This window comes from Aethalodelphis obliquidens, unplaced genomic scaffold (assembly GCF_003676395.1).
Source record: "Aethalodelphis obliquidens isolate GAN/ISIS:26980383/991018 unplaced genomic scaffold, ASM367639v1 scaffold39, whole genome shotgun sequence".
Taxonomy (NCBI): domain Eukaryota; kingdom Metazoa; phylum Chordata; class Mammalia; order Artiodactyla; family Delphinidae; genus Aethalodelphis; species Aethalodelphis obliquidens.
Window position 1 is genome coordinate 10,627,757 of NW_020837983.1, and position 22,478 is coordinate 10,650,234.

General features: G+C 39.0%; 1 protein-coding gene across 5 annotated transcripts in view; it reads right to left on the reverse strand.

Moving 5' to 3' along the window:
* Window positions 1-292: 292 nt before the first annotated feature.
* ANKRD46 (ankyrin repeat domain 46) overlaps window positions 293-22,478 on the reverse strand; it is a 37,097-nt gene continuing 14,911 nt past the window's right edge. For all 5 annotated transcript variants that reach the window (XM_027131526.1, XM_027131528.1, XM_027131527.1 and 2 more), the window contains exons 2-5: window positions 12,114-12,214; window positions 9,012-9,348; window positions 7,685-7,843; window positions 293-2,343 (exon numbers count right to left, since the gene is read on the reverse strand). In XM_027131526.1, coding sequence (XP_026987327.1) covers window positions 2,127-2,343; window positions 7,685-7,843; window positions 9,012-9,322 — 687 coding nt within the window. In that variant the 5' untranslated portion in view covers window positions 9,323-9,348; window positions 12,114-12,214 and the 3' untranslated portion in view covers window positions 293-2,126. The remainder of the gene's footprint in view (window positions 2,344-7,684; window positions 7,844-9,011; window positions 9,349-12,113; window positions 12,215-22,478) is intronic.

A 22,478-nucleotide genomic window follows, 5' to 3' on the forward strand; every position in this document is an offset into this window, starting at 1 on the left:
TGGGGAAAATACAGCAGGGGTGGGGTGAACATAAGGATGAAATGAGATGAGGCACGTGAACTGGCCTATAAAATTGGGAGGTGCTTAATCATGGTAGTTATTATCATGCTTAAATCCAAAAGCAGTTCACCCAAATTAGTGTCAGAACATTTATAAGGCTAACATATGTGAAACGTGATATACCTATTACATCAGGTTTGAAAAAAAAACTTTGTTTTTATGAACAGCCAATTGGAACCCATTTAAAAAAATCCTAAATTAAAAGAAAAACAATGATACCTAAGCAAACAGATTGTGATTAAGAGATTATAAACACGTTTATTGGTAGTATTACTGAATACTGAATGCAGAGAATAGAATACAAAGAAATCAGCACTTAAAAGGAAACATAAATCTTTTAAAAATGCAATATATTTCCATACATGTTAACCAATTTTGCACATCTGTTTAGAGTTACCAACAAAAGCAAAGCTAATTCCAAAGCTTTGAATCTGAATATACTTTGATTTTGAGTTCTAGTGTTCTCCATTCTAACATCCACGGTTTGCTGTATTTACACCAAGTATGATTAATTTTGTTTGTATCTAACCTAAAAGCAAGATGCTATGAGCTGATCCTGAGGCAGCCAGGTAAATCAGGAATTTTAGAACAGCTCTTTAAGACAGGATAAAGTCACATGAAAGAAAAATGCCTCAATCCTAGATATATAAATGCAAAAGAGAAAATATTAAGAAGAAAAAGAATCACAGAAATACCAATTCTGCTTTAAATTATAATTTCTAATTCTAGCAACAATTCAATTAGCGGTAGCTTAGATGACTTATGTTCTAAAAAATAAAACCGTTAGTTCTTTCACTATAATTTTCTGACTACACCCAATGAATTAATTCTCAAGTCTTCATATCCTTTTTTAATAACCCAAGAATATGACTTAAACATAGCAGAATCATTAACAAAAGAGGCCTTCAAACAACTGCTAAAAGCTGCAATACAGTTTGGGGGTCATATTTCAATTTACATAATATTAGCATTCAGAAAGAGTTTATGACACCTAGTACAATAGAGTTCAACACTGTTAATTCAGAAATACACCATCCATTCTTGCCATCAGAGAACAACTGACATGTATGGGATTGTCACCACAATTCTAACAGGGCCTCTAAACAGGATTGCACATACAATGAAAAAATTATGAACTATGATACAATTGTGACAACACAGCTAGCTTATAGAACTGAATTTTTCACCATAATAATAGTACTACAGAATTACAGTGACGTTTAAACATCAGAATTATTTTCCCCTGCTAACTACTGAGTAGAGAAAGTTTTCTGACTGCATTTTTGATGAATAGACTATCTCTGAAATAAACACTAGGGGAAATTGACAAATGAACAAAATGAACTCAAGTTCATTCGTCACAGATATCAACAACAAGCAAAGCAGCTTAGAAAAAAATCAAAATTATCCTAAAAACAAATAAATATAAGATCAAATCAGTCATTTTTGAGGAAACTACAGCTCATTTTCAAAAGTTCTGTTTGGTATGTGACTAGACTTGAAAATATTAAAACAAACCAAGCATTCCAAAAATACTGATTTGCTCTACACAGGATTTGAAAAAAGCACTTCAAGTTTTAAGCTGAATGCTTCATTCTCCCCTAGCCCCCGCCCCCGATATTCCCCAGAGAGAGTAAATAAAAAGAGAAAAGCAACTCTTGCAAAAATAAACAAAAACAAAACAAAACTACCAACGAAAACTAATCATATAAGACAACCTTCAAACACTTCACTTTAGTTGGTCTTATGTTAGGGTAAGATTTCTGTAGCAAGGATTTCCTAGTCTCATCCTCTATCTCTCATTCTTTAGTCACTTCCATGTTTTTATCAAACAAGGCTATGCAGAGCCTTTCCTAAGAAGTCAGGCTGAGGTGGAGGTAGCTTTAGGACAGTATACTTGACTACAGTATGTAGTTAGTTCTTCTACAAGGATTACGATGTGTAAAACTGCAAAAAGAAAAAATGTACAGCCCTCACTGCCTTGCACCGAGAGAAAACTTTGAGAAACTGAGAACAAACAACGGAAGCCAGGACACTGGCATCTGCCTCCTCTCCCATGGGCTCTTCTAATGCACCAGTTCAGGCTGGTTTTCCACAAAGGGTAGCACCCCACTCACATAGTAGGCGATGCCAAGAGACAGCAGAGCAATGACAAAGATCAAGAGCAACACCCTCCAGAAGCCCAGATCCTCTACAAACTCCTGCCACGTGGTTCGGAAGCTGGACAGGACCCCCTCACCTTGCTGCAGGTTGGGATTGAGGAGGGAATGGCTTTCCATGGCACTGTGAGAGAAGCAAAGGGAAAAGAAAGGGCATGAAACAACACATTTCAAAAACATAAAACCATAGGAACTGCATCGTTTAGAAAAGACCAACCTTAAAATACAATATTTACAAGAAGAAAACTGACATATATATATATTCTCACCCATCTGTGTACTGATTTATATACGTGCAGGTATCTGGACAATCTAACTTTAACTATAAACTGCTGAACAGTAATGATTATGTTTCTTGGTTTAGCATCTAGAAGAGTCAGTTAAAAATCCTTTTCTAATAAAAACGTCCCAAGCAGAAGTCTTGAAGTAGGTCAAATGAGTTGTTTCCACCAGGTACTAAAGCAAAACACATTTTGGTTATTTGAAATTTAGAATTCAACATGATGATTCAAAATTTAAGAACTCATGTTAATGGAAATAAGCAAAGACGGGCAAGTCTAAAAAACTGTTCTATAAAGTATGTGAATCTTAAAGTGAAAAGGGAATTTTTATTAATTTAGTTCAATAATCTGACCAATGAAGGAATTCCTTCTTTAAACTGTAATACTCTAGTAATGGATGCTTACTCTTCAGTCTTACACTTGGACAGGGCTAACCATTAGGAATTCCTCTTAATAGGTTCCTCCTACTGGTTTTAGTTCCATCTTGTACAATAACATAATATACGTTTATTTCTCTTCTATATAAAGGCTGAGTCTAGTTGAAAATAAGGTAGCACAAATACCATAAAAACACTGATTCAGGTTTTTGTAACTATATAAGCGAGAAATATGACCACTACAAATAGAGTATATCTGACATTGGTATTTGGAAGGCTGCACAGTGATGAATTTGAAGCTCTAAGGGATTAGCACCCACAATTACGTCACAACATGCAGGACCAACAACAGGGTATCATTTAGATTAAAGCCACAATGACCATAATCACAAGTATCAACTATCTACCGCTGTTATTATCCTTCCTAAACTACTCCTTCTCTTCATATTCTTCCAACCATCTTGGGGCAGAACAATGGAAACAGCACAAAACAATGTCTTAAGAGCCTGGTTCATCATGCAAAATTGACAGTGTTTTTTTTTGGTAACTACAACTTTATTTTACTTCTTGACACTGTTAAACAAAGGCACTTCAGCGTTTACTGGCATTTAGAGTCTTCTCTAATCATGGGAAGGTGATTTCTTAATGGGCCAATCTGTTTGACATCCAAACTTTTTTTTATATTTATCTTCTGAATAGGAGAAGACATTTTCAATGGGAATCTACAACAACACAAAAATTTAAAGAAAACTCAAGCAAGTTCAAAAATAAGATTAGAACTTTAAGAAGTTCAGGAGAGGTTAATTTTGACTTACATGAAATTTATTGACTACGTCTGAGTCAACATGCTCTCATACTTAAAAGTGTTAGATATACAGGTATCCCCCATTTTTTGAAAGTTTGCTTTATGCCTCCTCACTTTTAAGAAACATCTACAATACTACCAGTGTTTGCTAACTGAAAGTAATCCCAAGAGGATTTTTGCTTTTATACGAAAAAAGGCGAAAAGCAAAAACAGTGTTTAATGTTTATTTTGCAGGAAGAGTGGCACCACCAAGCTCCTTCCCCAGGAACTACACTCAGCATCTCAGCATCCAGCTGCAATATCTTTGAACTGTGTCTGTGAGCATCTGTGCTTTATCTCGATTTATTTTGTGCATCCATTAGTAAGATGAGTCCTAAGGCAATTGCTTTATGCCATCTCGGCTTAAGGAAACACTCTATTTTTGGATAGTGGCGGGTGGGGTAGGGACCTGTAAAATGAGAATTCAGTTGCACGTTCTCTAGGAGCCCATGAAGTTTTGCCAATCAGAACTGTCTATAGCAACCTGATCCAATGAAATGTTTTCTACTGTCTAGGAAATACCTGATTCTAGCATGATGGTCTGTGTGTGCGTGTGTAATCTTTTTTGTACATGTGTCACCTACACTGTCTCTGTCATCCCATACCTACAGAGTAAAAAGGAGCTAAATTAAACTTAGGATATAAGGGGGTGTGGGGAAATGTTTTTCATCAACTTGACTGATAGGCCCTTAAGAAGTTATGCTATGTTTCAGGGAATCATAAGGGGACTGGAAAACACTAAATACATTCAAAATCTTGCTTTATCTCCTGTTCTAGAAAAGGCTAATCATTACACAGCTATGCCACAATGCCATGTACTAGCCAATCCCTTTAAACTTTTCCCCCACTTTTTTTATTTTTTAAAAAATATTTATTTATTTGGTTGCACAGGGTCTTAGTTGTGGCAGGCGGGCTCCTTAGTTGTGGCTCGCACGCTCCTTAGCTGCAGCTCACCAGCTCCATAGTTGCAGCACGTGGGCTCCTTAGTTGTGGCATGCAAACTCTTAGTTGCAGCATGCATGTGGGATCTGGTTCCTTAACCAGGGATCAAACCCAGGCCCCCTGCACTGGAAGCATGGAGTCATATCCACTGTGCTACCAGGGAAGTCCCTCCCTCACTTTTTCTAAATTGATGTAATTCATGTATTATAAAATTCATCTTTTTAAAGTATGTGATTCAGGGGCTTCCCTGATGGTGCAGTGATTAAGAATCTACCTGCTAATGCAGGGGACACAGTTTCCATCCCTGGTCCGGTAAGATCCCATATGCCACGGAGCAACTAAGCCCATGCGCCACAACTACTGAGCCTGTGCTCTAGAGCCCGCAAGCCACAACTTCTGAGCCCACACGTCACAACTACTAAAGCCAGTGCGCCCTAGAGCCCACGTGCCCTAGAGCCCACACGCCACAATTACTGAGCCCGTGTGCTGCAACTACTGAAGCCCACTTGCTCTAGGGCCCACGTGCCACAACTACTGAGCCCGCATGCTGCAACTACTGAAGCCCGTGTGCCTCAAGCCCATGCTCCGCAACAAGAGAAGCCACCACGATGAGAAGCCCGCGCGCCACAATGAAGAGTAGCCCCTGCTCGCTGCAACTAGAGAAAGCCTGCACACAGCAACAAGTAAAATTTAAAAAATTAAAGTACATGATTCAGTGGTTTTTAGTCAATTCGCAAAGTTGTAGAACCATCTCCGTTATCTAATTTTAGAACATTTGGTCGCCTCTATAATAAACTCTGTACCTTCAGCAGCCACTTCCCACTGCCCCTTCCCCTGCTCCTGGCAACCACTACTTTCTATTTGCTGATTATGGACACTTCATATAAATGGAATCATATGATATTTGGCCTTTTGTGCCTGGCTTCTCTCATGTAGCATGTTTTCAAAGCTCATCTGCATTGTAGCACATATCAGTATTACATTCCTTTTTATGGTGGAATAATGTTTCACTAGGTGGATAGATGACAGTTTGTTTATCCACTCATCATCGATGGACTTTTGGGTGGTTTCCACCTTTTGGTTATTATAAATAATGCTTCTATGAAATTCATGTACAAGTTTTTGTGTGACATGTGTTTTCAATTTTCTTGGGTGTATACCTAAAAGTAGAATTGTTGGGTCGTATGGTAATTCTGTGTAACTTTTTGAGGAGCTGCCAGACTGTCTTCCACAGCAGCTACGCTATTTTACATTCCCACCAGCAATGTATGACGGCTCAAATTTTTTCACATCATTGCCAGTACTTGTTGTTGTCCATCTTTTTGATTGTATAAAGATGGGTATAAAGTGGTATTTCACTGTGGTTTTGATCTGCATTTTCCCTAATAACCAATGATGCTGCTTTAAGCTTTTTAATTTAAGCTTCAACCACACCTTCCTACGATGACACTGAAGGGCAGGAGTAAGATAGGACAACTAGGTAGTACAAGTATTAATAATTCAATTTTCAAAGAACAGGCTTTACATAATGCCGTAAATAATGCAAATTCTCATGCTGAAGTGCAATGGCAGGTACGTGAAAGAAGTAGGAATAAATACTTCATATTGCATTGCTCAAATGACTAATCACTTCTTAGTTAATAAATAACCACAACGGAGGCAAAATAAAGTATATTTCTAATAAAGAGATGCCAAGAAATTGGCTATTAACAAAATATACCAAGCAACGTCCTGAAGATATACCAAGAAAATGCACATTCTCGGACATTTTTCACAGTAAAGAAGCTTAAAGTAGTTTTGAAAATAAATTTTAAGTTATTTTGCAAGAACATGATCTTTAATAAAAAACAGATAACTCAATGTTACTGAATTGCTTATAGCATCCTGACTGCCAATCCAGAGCACACAGGTGAAAGAAGGGCTTGCAATGCACCTCTGGCTTCTTATTTTACGTACTTGCCAGCCTTCAGTGATAACTCATAAGGAGCATGCACTGTTCTAGAAGTAAAACTGTTTAATTTCTTTGGACAATAGTAAGTATTTGTAACAACAAAATAATCCTAAACTTGAGAGTAGAATTAATGGTCCCCAAGGAATACACCAGGCAGTCCACAAAGAGGGAGGAAAGGAGTCACGGGCACAGAAGACTCAAATTAAGGGTGAACTATGAAAAACAGAGGATTTCATCTGGAACTCACAGAAACAATGATCCCAACAGTCTAAGTGGACCATATGCTCCTAATTCCAAGTCTTGGTCAATCTGCTACTGGGTCAATAGCTACTGAGGGCCCTAGTCCACTGAAACTTGTGGGAGGAGACTATAGAGCTCATCATCCTTCCTCCCCTGTAATACCTGGAAAGCTTAAACTCCATGGTGGTCAACCAAACTACATGCTAGTATAACTAAGTCTGGCCTAGAGACTTTACCTGTTGAGCCCGTGATGCCAGAGAAAAGATGCCTGGTCACCTTTCCAGAGCTCCCTGAACTATGTTCTAAACTGCTTCTAGATGAGAAATGATGAGATATTTGAGACGCTGTCAGTCACTACATCTTAGCTTCAATTACTTACAGGAGCCCAAATTTCATTTGTTCCGTCTCATGTAAAAGTCACTTTCACATCACTGAACTGTGTATGTGTTAAGTCTTGTCTTACTCTCCTCCTGTTTTACTTTTCCTCAGCACTTTAATTCCCTACCTTTGAAAGGTAGCTTTTTGGTCTTTTCTAATACTGTCCAAGTTCTTGTCCTGACTTATCTTTCTCCTCCTTTTTCGAAATTCCATTCTTTTTGTGATCTGTACTTAAATTCTCAGACTCCTGTTTCCCTCCCTCTTATTCAGCTCTTTTCACTTGTACTACCAATACAGCAGGCTGCCCTTGCCCAGTGGCTAACAGAACATTCTGTGCATGTGGGCACATAGTACTTTCCGTTAATAGCTTTTCAATTGTAACCTGGAGCCATAAGGACTAATATAATTTCAAAGAAAGTATCAAAGCACTTTACTTGAAAGTATCAAAGTACCTTTCACTCTCAGCTGTCTGCATAGTCTCCAGTTTTGAGTGAGTTCCTCTGTTAAATCCTTTTACCTCCTGCTCTTCCAAAGATTCCAGCAATCGGATGACATCTTTATTCACTCCCCTGCGCTTTGCCAGAACCAGGGGTGTAGCACCTTGATGATTGCTAAAAAGTTCATAAAAATAAAGAGGTTATGTTATACTGTTAGTAGCCATTTGTGTAGATCTCAGTGAGGAAGGCATGGGCCCCATTAACTCGAAATTAAAACCCAGAGCAGGACCAGCGGTTGAGGTGGAACCTGAATTTTGAGTTAACCTTTTTTTTTTTTTCCTTTTAGAGAAAAAGGAAAAAAAAATATACAGGCAAGAGTAGATAAATGAGAATAAATAAAAGAAAAGGAGGGCATCTTCCTAGAAATTAATTGGAAAATTCTAGATTCATCCTTATCTGACATTTATATATTTCATGAGAAGGGTGTATATTTTTTTTAAATGTCTAAGAAGTAAACAAACAACAAAAAAAACCACCCACGCTCAAAAGTAATCAAATAAGCTGCTTTGGTTCACCTAGCTATTTAACAACAGGAGAGAGCCCAAGTAACACTGAATCCTATAGTTAATTCCCACCACATCTTGTTCTGTAGCAGCAGAACCATTTACTGTCTTATTCAAATTTAGGGACACTAGAGCACCAATAAATTAGGGCAACATGAAACTGTGGCTTAAAGGTCAAGGTCACTTTTTAAAGTGGCCTGATCTTTCCCACTCAGGAGACGGAATCACTAAAACAAACCAAAAAAACCACTACTTCTTCAAATTGTTCAGTATCAAAAGCACTGTGAGCGCCCCAGAGAGATTATGAAGCTAGCATGGTATATTATACGGCAGAAGGCAAACAAGCTTTGGAATCAGGTGGAACTAGGTTCAGATTCCAGCTGTGTGACCTTCGTTAAGTCATTTACCTCAGAATGCTTGTCTCAATTATTTCATCTATAAAATGAATACCTACCTTAAGAGTTGTTCATTCTGAGGATTAAATGAGCTAAACACAGTATGTGCAGTGCCCAGGCTGTAACAGATTGTTGACAAGTGCCCTTGTCTTACAATACACAATTAATTAGTAGCAGAACCTAGCCACTATCTTCATAGAAAAACATACACTGCTTCAGCATAAATCTAGAAGTCAGCCTCTTGTTCCCTTACTCATTGTCCTCAATACCCTTCTGAACTTGCTGTGCTCAATCAGTGAGGAAACAAAATCAATGGACTCCAAGATCATTGGTTGACAGACTAATGGGAAGAAGTGACAAGACTTCAAAAACCACAGAACTTACCAAATATCAATTTTGAGTCCATTGGAAACTAAGAATTGAATAGTATCCACGTGGCCACAGAGATGAAGAGCTGTGTTTCCCTGATAATCTGTGGCCAGGAGATCAGCACCAAATTTATGTAATAACTGGCAGATGTCTACATTCCCTCGGGCTGCTGCGAGGTGAAGGCCTGTTCTGCCCCTGGTGTCACGAATATTTGGGTCAAAGCCACTTTCCAAAAGCCTCTTGGAGTAGTTAAAGTCTCCATCAATACAGGCTTGTAGCAGGGGCACATTAGTCTGAGAAGAATCATTCACAAAAACGTAGGACATTGTTCAGATGTGGTGACGGAATGTGCCTGTAATGAAATATGAGGTGAACAAGATTCAGAGAAGCCAACTAAACCAAGACAATGAAGTCATTTAGAAAAGCGCTATTTCTTTTTCTTCTTGGCCTCCTGCCTCTAATAAATTACTTCACCAAACAGAAACAACAACAGAGTTATCAATTATTATATTTTATTTTCCATTAAAATGTCTCATTTTTTTCATATCTGTTGAATCAAAATTGCAATTAAATTACCATAAAGCCATATTTCACTTTTCATCATATAAAAAGACTGAGATTTTTTTTTTGGCCACGCCACGCGGCACGTGGGTCTTAGTTCCCCAACCAGGGATCAAACCTGCATCCCCTGCATTGGAAGCATGGAGTCTTAACCACTGGACGGCCAGGGAAGTCCCTGGATTGAGATATTTTTAAAGTGAAACAAAATATAAGTGCTTAGGGCTTCCCTGGTGGCGCAGTGGTTGAAAGTCCGCCTGCAGATGCAGGGGACATGGGTTCATGGCCCGGTCCGGGAAGATCCCACATGCCGCGGAGCGGCTGGGCCCGTGAGCCATGGCCGCTGAGCCTGCGCGTCCAGAGCCTGTGCTCCGCAACAGGAGAGGCCACAACAGTGAGAGGCCCGCGTATAGCAAAAAAAAAAAAAAAAAAGATATAAGTGCTTAGATTTAAGTTTATTACATCATCAGAAGACAAAGACAGCATGTTCCTTAAACTTCATAAAACTACCTATACACGCACATACACACACACAAACGCTACTACTGGTAGAGATTCTTATTTAAAACAAACTAATTCTCTTTCATATATTTGCTTTTTATTGTATTTGAGATATTCTATATGGTAAAACAGAATTATCAGCTCAAAAGTTAACTAAATCAGCATGAAAAAAACAATAACTTAATTCACACTCAATAAGGACCTGCTAAATGTGTTTAGAGCACAAACTTCAAATTTTTCATAGAAAGAGAAAAGCTAAGGAAGGCAACAAACTAAATTTAAAAACTGGAAGTATCATGAAATTAAGAATTCTGTCCTTTTTACAGTATTGATCCTATTCTGCTTTGTTCTGTGGTTATCTAAATATCTGATTTTGCCAAACTCCCCATCTGAACATGGAGAGATGAGGAAAAACAGGTCTCTGTGGGGATGCAGAGGCAGGACAAAGGCAGCTATCCCAGCAGTGTCCATGCTAATACTTCACCCATCTGAGTAGCCTCGGTTCACCAGTAGGTGTTTCCACACATCCTTCATTGATACTTCCCTGCCCTCAGCAATTTCTTGGTCTCTCAGTGCATGCGTGCATGCGCATGCGTGCGTGTGTGCGTGCGTGTGTGTGGGTGTGTCTCCACCCCACCTGCAATTGTCCCTTCCTTGGTTCATTTAAGAAAAAGTTAAAGCCTGACAAAAGAAACTTTACTAAGAAGTTAAAGAGAAAACAAACCAAAACAAGAAAACACAAAGGCAGAGACCGATGTGTTTGTTAAGATGGCTCCCTTACTCTAAGGTTAAAAAAGCTTAGTCACAGATGAGCTTGGCTTATAATTTATCAGGCAGTCTTCCTGGAACACAGATGGAACTGGATGCTAGATCAATCTATTGTGCCTAACCTCCCAGGGATTTAGGAAAGCCTGGCTCTGGAGTTCAGTGAGATTCTTGCCCCCACTCCTTTTAGCCTGGTTTCCAGCAGAGCCACTGTCCCTCTATACCTGGGCCACCTTAAGCTCTGCTGCTGCCATGCGTGCAAGGGGGAAACATTAACACAGACTGAGAGCCTGTCCCGAGCCAGGCACTGCATTAAGGGGTCTTAATGAATTTTATTTAATCTTCCTAACAAGTCCATAGTAAGATTTATTATACCTGAATTTTAGTAAGGAGTCATTGAAGGATTTTAAGTCAAGGAAATGGCATGGTCTTAGTATATTAGTCTTTCAGAAAGATGACTTTCTGGCAATACAGAGAGGTTAGTTTGGAGGGGGTCAAGATTGGAGACAGGGAGATCAATCGGTGTCATTGTAGAGATCCAGGCAAGAAATGATGATAGCCTGATCTAAGGCAGTGGCAGAGAGAAGGGGGCATACTGGAGAGGGATACACTAGATAGAATGAACACAACTCAATGACCTGTTGGATATAAAGGGTGAGAAGGAGCTGTTAAGGATAATTCTAAATAATGGGAAAATATGTTTATGATTAAGAGTTACAGGGATCAAGATAAGATAAACCTCAGATTATGACACTATATAATGCTTTTTAAAGAAATTAACCCAATGGGAAGATGTTTCTCAAAAAAACAGTCAAGAATTCTCTTTCAAGGGTAATCTCCCTATTTTCCCCTACAGTAGTCATTGGATTGGACCATAAAAAAGACAGAGGTATCACAAGCTTTTAAAAAATTAAAATACCACATATCAAGTGCTTTTCAAGAGGTACCGCGTTTCGGTTAAATTCTCTAAGAATAGATAATGAAAAACAATCTACTTGGTATTCTTGGTTCAAACAGTTAAGAATTCTTGTGGTTTGCAGACTGGGATTCTTTCGAATATCAGCTCAGTAAAAAGGACAAGTCTTTCTTGTCCATTTTTTAAGTGAGAATAAGCATGGTTTATTTTGTGATTTCTTTGTGCCCTTGAGAAGCTACTAACCTCCAAATTTAATAAGCCCAAAGATAGATAACATTTTTCATCTTGACTATAGAAATGAATCTGCCCAAAAGCAAGGCCACAGTTCACTGAAGCTTTCACATGTTGTGAGGGAGTCCACAGTAGAAAATACTCACGTAAGCCTTAAGATTAGATCTTTCTCTCCGTGGTCCCACGGCAGTTTCTCTGAATTCTTAAGAAGGTTCAACAGACTATCCAGAAATGTGCAAGCAAGGATCTATAATAAATAGAAAGTTCAGTTATAACAAAGATGTGGTGTGAAAAGGGACTTGCTATTCTACTAAACACAGACAAGGTACAGGGACCTGTAGATATTTTCCAGAAAATCTATGGGTAAGGCATCAACTTATGAGGCTACTAAAGTCAATGACGAGTAATAAAGTGGTGAAAAGGAGGAAAGAAGGGCTTAATAAGGAGAAGCTCTGTTGCCCACTAACAAGAAAGCACGGTCAGAAAGATGAAAGAAAGAGAGTCAGATTATGTTACCATCAATAGAGGAGAAACTGCACTCTGAAAATTCACTCTAACTTACCAGAATTTGGAATGCATATTTTTCCCATTATAAATGGTGGCTACATCTCAGGTTAGCCCACTAAAGCAATTTTAGAAATAAAATGCTATTTGCAGTGGGGGAAAAAATTAAAAACAACGAATACTTGTGTTTAAACCAAACAGGTACATTTAAGAAAAAAAATGTCTAATCTGTCTTGAATACTGGTACTTAAATCTCCTCCTGAGATTGTCCAACTACCTTTTCTTTTCAGTGTGAAAGAAAACTGGCTCCAATCTATCTGCAGTCTTTTCCACATGCCTGACCCCACCCCTCCTGCATCTCGGTGCAGCCCCACACTCACACTTTCACTGGGACCCCCCTCAGGTTTCCCCTTAGGGCACTGAAAGACATTTGAAGAGTCCCCCATCAGTCCCACTGCACTCTTTTCTTGAGGAAACGTGGAAGCAAGGGGGTCACAGACAGGCAGCATGGACCACAAAAAATCAATAGTAATTTGTTAGGCAAACATTTACTGTGTGCCCAAAATGTTCCAGATAATATGCTAAGTGGTAAATTTGGGATATAAAGTCTAAATCCCAAATTTATAGTTCCAGCTGAAATTCATGACTTTTACTACTAGTCATTTACGCTGTCATCAAGTCCCTTTAAATAAACTTATAGGGAATAATCAATGGCATTTTATAAAGCTCCATTTACCATACGTAAGTCGGGTTGTATCATAAGGGCTATCAGTGTGAGGTTGGAAGTGAAGACAAACTACATGTGAGGACCAGTCCCACAACAGTTCAGCAAATATCAAGATGACATGATAATACGCAAAACATCCAACCCTCTTCAACTGTTCCCTTATATTTCTGCAAGTCTGTAATACCAGTTTAGACAGATTTCATTATCACTGAGCCACTTAATTGATTTCCCTGAACAAATAGTCTGCGTTCACCCAAGCCTACTATTTTCCTTTTATGTCCTGCCCACTAGAGCTGAGTCTTCATGACTAAAGTCTAATATATTAATTTAAGATGTGGCTTTTTCAATGTTAAAATGGTACAGGGGTTATTCTGAAGATAGTAGGATTTATATTATGAAAAGGACAAGTGTAGCTGTTTATTTGGAGATAGAATTATCGATTATATAGTTATGTGCCCCCAAAGTAATCCTAATGTTTCCTTAAATCCATAAGAAAGACCATTTTCTGCCAGTTTCTTTTGATATGACAAGGTCACATAAGAAAATAAACGATCAAATTACAAATTTATGTGATTTCAAACTTAATGCTATATAAATGCATTAGACCTAATTACTAGAAACCTGCCAAGAAAATGCTGAAGACCCTAAAAAGACCACTAGAAAGCTATTGATAGATTCCCCAAGAAATAATAGAAATGAATAAAAATCGGGACACGTTAACTACTGTCCAAAGGGTGAAGAGGACTAAAGATTTTTTAAATTAAACCTTTTATTTTGAGATAATTGTACATTCAAATTCAGTTGTAAGAAACAATACAGAGAGATCCTGTGTACCTTTCACCCAGTTTCCCCTGATGGTAACACAGAGTAAAACAATAGTAGTACCATATCACAACCAGGATATTGACATTGATACTGTCAGGATACAGAATATTTCCAGCCCCACCAGGATCTTTGCCCTCTTACAGCCACACCTACTCCCCTCCTGCCCCTACCTCTCCTTATCCCCTGGAAACCACTACTGTCTTCCATTACTATAATTCTATCATTTCTAGAGTGTTACATAAATACAGCCATACAGTATGTAACCTTTGAGGATCTTTTTTTTTCACTCAACATAATTCTCTGGAGATTTATCTGGGTTGTTACCTGTATCAACAGTTTGTTTCTTTTCTACTGCTGAGTAGTATTCCAACGTATGGATGTACCACAGTTTAACTGTCTACCTACTGAAAGACATCTGATTATCTCCAGTTTTGGGGCATTATGTTAAGGCTTCTAAAAACATTCAGGTACATATTTTTATATTAAGTCTTCATTTCTCTGGGATAAATGGCCAGGAGTGCAATGTCTGGGTCATAGAGAGGCCTAAAGGTTTTGATGAAAAGATTGTTGAGTCTAAATGTGCTCATCTTCTCCATGAAGAAAGGAAGGAAGGAAGGAAGGAAGGAAGGAAGGAAGGAAGGAAGGAAGGAAGGAAGGAAAGAAGGAAGGAAGGAAGGAAGGAAGGAAGGAAAGAAGGAAGGAAGGAAAGAAGAAAGAAAGGTCTTCTTTGAAGTCATTTCTCTGGGTGCTAGGAGAGTAAGAGATTATTTATGGAAGAGTTTGTAGGACCTACCATTTGGAAGGGCTCAGGTAGAAGCCCTGGTATTTACCAAAGGGAATGTGTCATAAGAACCATTCCACAAGCAGAGTTAGAGGCACTAATGTGTGATATCTTTCAAGATTCACAGAAGGCTGAGCCTGTCACCTTGTGAACGGATATGGGCATACTGGAGGCTGCTTTAGAGGTGGGGAAAGCAGAAGGGAGAGAGACGTGATACAGTCTGACTGTCCTGAGAGGCGCTACTTTCAGGAGTGAACAGCACTCTAGAGAGGCAGTTTCTCTACTGTCAGATGTTCAAAGAGCTTGGTTACTCCACCCAGAATGTATCTGGAGCTGGAATGCCTGGGTCAGAATCCCAATTCAGCTACTTACTAGCTGTATGACTTAAGCACCCAAAAAATAACAGTTATTACTCTCCTGGGGCTGGGTACAGTCCTCAACTGTGCTCTAGCTTGCATAGAGCACTGATCCTCTGGTAACACAGCAGTTTCTAACAACTGGGTAACCTCTAGTGGGGAGTAAAGACCTCCAGGAAAGAAAAAGAGAACTGGTTCCTCCTGGCAGAAGAAAACCCACAAGAACAGCCAATAATGGGAATAGTCAAGCCCCAGAAAGTCCTCTGGTTGTTCACCATGGCCTGGTTCTGATTCCTAAGGGACAGTGTCCAATGACTGGCTCAGAGGCTAATTCCCTGGGATTGTTAAAAGCAGGACTTTGGGGGTCAGATCTTAGAGGGCTGGCACAGCTTAGTATTTAAAACTCCAACTCCACGCTCTGTGGCACTGCCCAGGAAACGTCATGAGGATGCAGGCACTCATCCTTTGGGACAAGGCAGTCACCCAGATCTCAGTAACAAGAGCTCCGAACGCCAAACAGCACTTGTCTCAACCCACATAACAATAAGGAGGTTTTAGTGAAAGCTTGTGAGTCCCCAACTTGATAAGAAAGTTTTAGTTAATACTCTCTTTCCTTTATATTTTATTTTATGTTAATCGTAGGTCAATCTACAGAACTTTAAGATAAGTATTAAGAACTAATGGAGAGAACGGAGCCCGCGTTTCTGCAGAGCTGGAACTCCCGGCTCAGGGTCTCTTCCCTCCGCCGTCACAGAACTGCCCCGGAGCCCAAGGGGAGGGAGGCCTCACTGAGGATGCCAGCTCCGGAGGGGCCCCGGTGGCCGAAGCCGCAACAGTCCTGGGACCGCGGGCCAGTTGTTTCAACAAGTAACTTAAAGACAAAATGGAAAAGCAAGGAGGTTTGTGCCTGAGATGATGCTGACATGAAACCATGGATGGCCACCTTGTGCCAGCCGTGTGGATGAAAGGCTCTTGGTGCTCCAGCCAGGAGTCAGTGCTGTGCCTCTGAGCTGGGAGAGCCAACTTCAGGACACTGGTCCACAAGAGGCCTCCCAGCTCCACGTAATATCAAACAGCGAAAATCTCCCAGAGATCTCCATCTCAACGCCAAAACCCAGCTTTACTCAACGACCAGCAAGCTACAGTGCTGGACACCCTATGCCAAACAACTAGCAAGACAGGAACACAGCCCCATCCATTAGCAGAGAGGCTGCCTAAAAACATAATAAGGCCACAGACACCCCAAAACACACCACCAGACGTGGACGTGCCCACCAGAAAGACAAGATCCAGACTCATCCACCAGAACACAGGCACCAGTCCCCTCCACCAGGAAGCCTACACAACCCACTGAACCAACCTTAGCCACTGGGGACAGACACCAAAAACAAAGGGAACTGCGAACCTGCAGCCTGCGAAAAGGAGACCCCAAACACAGTAAGTTAAGCAAAATGAGAAGACAGAGAAACATACAGTAAGTTAAGCAAAATGAAAAGACAGAAAAACACACAGCAGATAAAGGAGCAAGGTAAAAACCCACCAGACCTAATAAATGAAGAGGAAATAGGCAGTCTACCTGAAAAAGAATTCAGAATAATGATAGTAAAGATGATCCAAAATCTTGGAAATAGAATAGACAAAATACAAGAAACGTTTAACAAGGACCTAGAAGAACTAAAGAGCAAACAGTGATGAACAACACAATAAATGAAATTAAAAATTCTCTAGAAGGGATCAAAAGCAGAATAACTGAGGGAGAAGAACGGATAAGTGACCTGGAAGATAAAATATTGTGCAGAGCAGAATAAAGAAAAAAGAATGAAAAGAACTGAGGAGAGTCTCAGAGACCTGTGGGACAACATTAAACACACCAACATTCGAATTATAGGGGTTCCAGAAGAAGAAGAGAAAAAGAAAGGGAATGAGAAAATATTTGAAGAGATTAGGGAAGTTGAAAACTTCCCTAACATGGGAAAGGAAATAGTTAATCAAGTTCAGGAAGCACAGAGAGTCCCATACAGGATAAATCCCAGGAGAAACACTCCAAGACACATATTAATCAAACTATCAAAAATTAAATACAAAGAAAACATATTAAAAGCAGCAAGGGAAAAACAACAAATAACACACAAGGGAATCCCCATAAGGTTAACAGCTGATCTTTCAGCAGAAACTCTGCAGGACAGGAGTGGCAGGACATATTTAAAGTGATGAAGGAGAAAAACCTACAACCAAGATTACTCTACCCAGCTAGGATCTCATTCAGATTTGATGGAGAAATTAAAACCTTTACAGACAAGCAAAAGCTGAGGGAGTTCAGCACCACCAAACCAGCTTTACAACAAATGCTAAAGGAACTTCTCTAGGCAGGAAACACAAGAGAAGGAAAAGACCTACATTAACAAACCCGAAACAATTAAGGAAATGGGAATAGGAACATACATATTGATAATTACCTTAAATGTAAATGGATTAATGCTCCTACCAAAAGACACAGACTCGCTGAATGGATACAAAAACAAGACCTGTATATATGCTGTCTACAAGAGACCCACTTCAGACCTAGGGACACATACAGACTGAAAGTGAGGGGACGGAAAAAGATATTCCATGAAAATGGAAATCAAAAGAAAGCTGGAGTAGCAATTCTCATATCAGACAATATAGACTTTAAAATAAAGACTATTACAAGAGACAAAAAAGGACACTACATAATGATCAAGGGATCGATCCAAGAAGAAGATATAACAATTGTAAATATTTATGGACCCAACATAGGAGCACCTCAATACATAAGACAAATACTAACAGCCATATAAGGGGAAAACGACAGTAACACAATCATAGTAGGGGACTTTAACACCCCACTTTCACCAATGGACAGATCATCCAAAATGAAAATAACTAACATAACACAAGCTTTAAATGATACATTAAACAAGATGGACTTAATTGATATTTATAGGACATTCCATCCAAAAACAACAGAACACACATTCTTCTCAAGTGCTCATGGAACATTCTCCAGGATAGATCACATCTTGGGTCACAAATCAAGCCTTGGTAAATTTAAGGAAATTGAAATCGCATCAAGTATCTTTTCCGACCACAACGTTATGAGACTAGATATCAATTACAGGAAAAGATCTGTAAAAAATACAAACACATGGAGGCTAAACAATACACTACTTAATAACCAAGAGATCACTGAAGAAATCAAAGAGGAAATCAAAAAATACCTAAAAACAAATGACAATGGAGACACAACGACTCAACACCTATGGTATGCAGCAAAAGCAGTTCTAAGAGGGAAGTTTATAGCAATACAATCCTACCTTAAGAAACAGGAAACATCTCAAATAAACAACCTAAACTTGAACCTAAAGCAATCAGAGAAAGAACAAAAAAACCCCAAAGTTAGCAGAAGGAAAGAAATCATAAAGATCAGATCAGAAATAAATGAAAAAGAAATGAAGGAAACAATAGCAAAGATCAATAAAACTAAAAGCTGGTTCTTCGAGAAAATAAACAAAATTGATAAACCATTAGCCAGACTCATCAAGAAAAAAAGGGAGAAGACTAAAATCAATAGAATTAGAAATGAAAAAGGAGAAGTAACAACTGACACTGCAGAAATACAACGGATCACGAGAGATTACTACAAGCAACTCTATGCCAATAAAATGGACAACCTGGAAGAAATGGACAAATTCTTAGAAATGCACTGGGCATTCTTAGAAATGCTGAGACTGAACCAGGAAGAAATAGAAAATATGAACAGACCAATCACAAGCACTGAAATTGAAACTGTGATTAAAAATCTTCCAACAAACAAAAGCCCAGGACCACATGGCTTCACAGGCGAATTCTATCAAACATTTAGAGAAGAGCTAACACCTATCCTTCTCAAACTCTTCCAAAATATAGCAGAGGGAGGAACTCTCCCAAACTCATTGTACGAGGCCACCATCACCCTGATACCAAAACCAGACAAAGATGTCACAAAGAAAGAAAACTACAGGCCAATATCATTGATGAACATAGATGTAAAAATACTCAACAAAACACTAGCAAACAGAATCCAACAGCACATTAAAAGGATCATACACCACGATCAAGTGGGGTTTATTCCAGGAATGCAAGGATTCTTCTATATACGCAAATCAATCAAAGTGATACACCATATTAACAAATTGAAGGAGAAAAACCATACAATCATCTTGGGCTTCCCTGGTGGCGCAGTGGTTGAGAGTCCGCCTGCCGATGCAGGGGACACGGGTTCATGCCCCGATCTGGGAAGATCCCACATGCCGCGGAGCGGCTGGGCCCGTGAGCCGTGGCTGCTGAACCTGTGCTCCACAATGGGAGAGGCCACAGCAGTGAGGGGCCCGCGTACCGCAAAAAAAAAAAAAGACAAAAACCATACGATCATCTCAATCGATGCAGAGAAAGCTTTCGACAAAATTCAACACCCATTTATGATAAAAACCCTGCAGAAAGTAGGCATAGAGGGAACTTGCCTCAACATAATAAAGGCCATATATGACAAACCCACAGCCAACATCATACTCAATGGTGAAAAACTGAAACCATTTCCACTAAGATCAGGAACAAGGCAAGGTTGCCCACTCTCAGCACTATCATTCAACATAGTTTGGGAAGTTTTAGCCAGAACAATCAGAGAAGAAAAAGAAATAAAAGGAATCCAAACTGGAAAAGAAGAAGTAAAGCTGTCACTGTTTGCAGGTGACATGATACTATACATAGAGAATCCTAAAGATGCTACTGGAAAACTACTAGAGCTAATCAATGAATTTGATAAAGTAGCAGGATACAAAATTAATGCACAGAAATCTCTGGCATTCCTATACACTAATGATGAAAAATCTGAAAGTGAAATTAAGAAAACCCTCCCATTTACCAATGCAACAAAAAGAATAAAATATCTAAGAGTAAACCTACCTAAGGAGACAAAAGACCTGTATGCAGAAAATTATAAGACACTGATGAAAGAAATTAAAGATGATACAAATAGATGGAGAGATATACCATGTTCTTGGATTGGAAGAATCAACACTGTGAAAATGACTCTACTACCCAAAGCAATCTACAGATTTAATGCAATCCCTATCAAACTACCACTGGCATTTTTCACAGAACTAGAACAAAAAATTTCACAATTTGTATGGAAACACAAAAGACCCCGAATAGCCAAAGCAATCTTGAGAACGAAAAATGGAGCTGGAGGAATCAGGCTCCCTGACTTCAGACTATACTACAAAGCTACAGTAATCAAGACAGTATGGTACTGGCACAAAAACAGAAATATAGATCAATGGAACAGGATAGAAAGCCCAGAGATGAACCCATGCACATATGGTCACCTTATCTTTGATAAAGGAGGCAAGAATACACAGTGGAGAAAAGACAGCCTCTTCAATAAGTGGTGCTGGGAAAACAGGACAGGTACATGTAAAAGTATGAAATTAGAACACTCCCTAACACCATACACAAAAATAAACTCAAAATGGATTAAAGACCTAAATGTAAGGCCAGACCCTATCAAACTCTTAAGAGGAAAACATAGGCAGAACACTCTATGACTTAAATCACAGCAAGATCCTTTTTGACCCGCCTCCTAGAGAAATGGAAAGAAAAACAAAAATAAACAAATGGGACCCAATGAAACTTCAAAGCTTTTGCACAGCAAAGGAAACCATAAACAAGATCAAAAGACAACCCTCAGAATGGGAGAACATATTTGCAAATGAAGCAACTGACAAAGGATTAATCTCCAAAACTTACAAGCAGCTCATGCAGCTCAATATCAAAAAAACAAACAACCCAATCCAAAAATGGGCAGAAGACCTAAATAGACATTTCTCCCAAGAAGATATACAGATTGCCAACAAACACATGAAAGAATGCTCAACATCATTAATCATTAGAGAAATGCAAATCAAAACTACAATGAGATATCATCTCACACTGGTCAGAATGGCCATCATCAAAAAATCTAGAAACAATAAATGCTGGAGAGGGTGTGGAGAAAAGGGAACACTCTTGCACTGTTGGTGGGAATGTAAATTGATACAGCCACTATGGAGAACAGTATGGAGGTTCCTTAAAAAAACTATATATAGAACTACCATACGACCCAGCAATCCCACTACTGGGCATATACACTGAGAAAACCATAATTCAAAAAGAGTCATGTACCAAAATGTTCATTGCAGCTCTATTTACAATAGCCAGGACATGGAAGCAACCTAAGTGTCCATCAACAGATGAATGGATAAAGAATATGTGGCACATATATACAATGGAATATTACTCAGCCATAAAAAGAAACGAAATTGAGTTATTTGTAGTGAGGTGGATGGACCTAGAATCTGTCATACAGAGTGATGTAAGTCAGAAAGAGAAAAAGAAATACCATATGCTAACACATATATATGGAATTTAAGAAAAAAAAAAAAAGGTCATGAAGAACCTAGGGGCAAGACGGGAATAAAGACACAGATCTACTAGAGATTGGACTTGAGGATATGGGGAGGGGGAAGTGTAAGCTGTGACAAAGCGAGAGAGTGGCATGGACATATATACACTACCAAAAGTAAAATGGATAGCTAGTGGGAAGCAGCCGCATAGCACAGGGAGATCAGCCAGGTGCTTTGTGACCACCTAGAGGGGTGGGATAGGGAGGGTGGGAAGGAGGGAGATGCAAGAGGGAAGAGATATGGGAACATATGTATATGTATAATTGATTCACTTTGTTATAAAGCAGAAACTAACACACCATTGTAAAGCAATTATACTCCAATAAAGATGTTTAAAAAAATGGGAGAAAAAAGAACAAATGGAGAAAACGTGTTCTATTTTAACATATACTTATTATAACATAACTTTATATTGGTCTTCCATACCAAATATCACCAACCATACAGAATGTATTGATTTATTTTTCATTTTGAAAGGTCACTGGAAAAGGCAAGACTAAGTGCTACAAATGGTTCAAATGGACTGACAGCCTTATGCCTATATAGCAACTTTGGTCAGAGATCAAAGCACCAGACACTTCAACAAAATTCAAGGGAAAAATGGCACACCTGAAGAGATGTGCTATCAGATCTCAATGCCTGCATATTCTAATGTCAAAGTACTAAATCTGAGAATGACATACAGTAAATGGAACCCCCAAATCTGGATTCACTATACCTCACTTAGTTATTCTTACCCTTTTAAAAGGATACAGTTGTTTTTAAAATATAAAATAACCTCAAAGAACCATAAAACAAGAACATCCAATGAATTCATT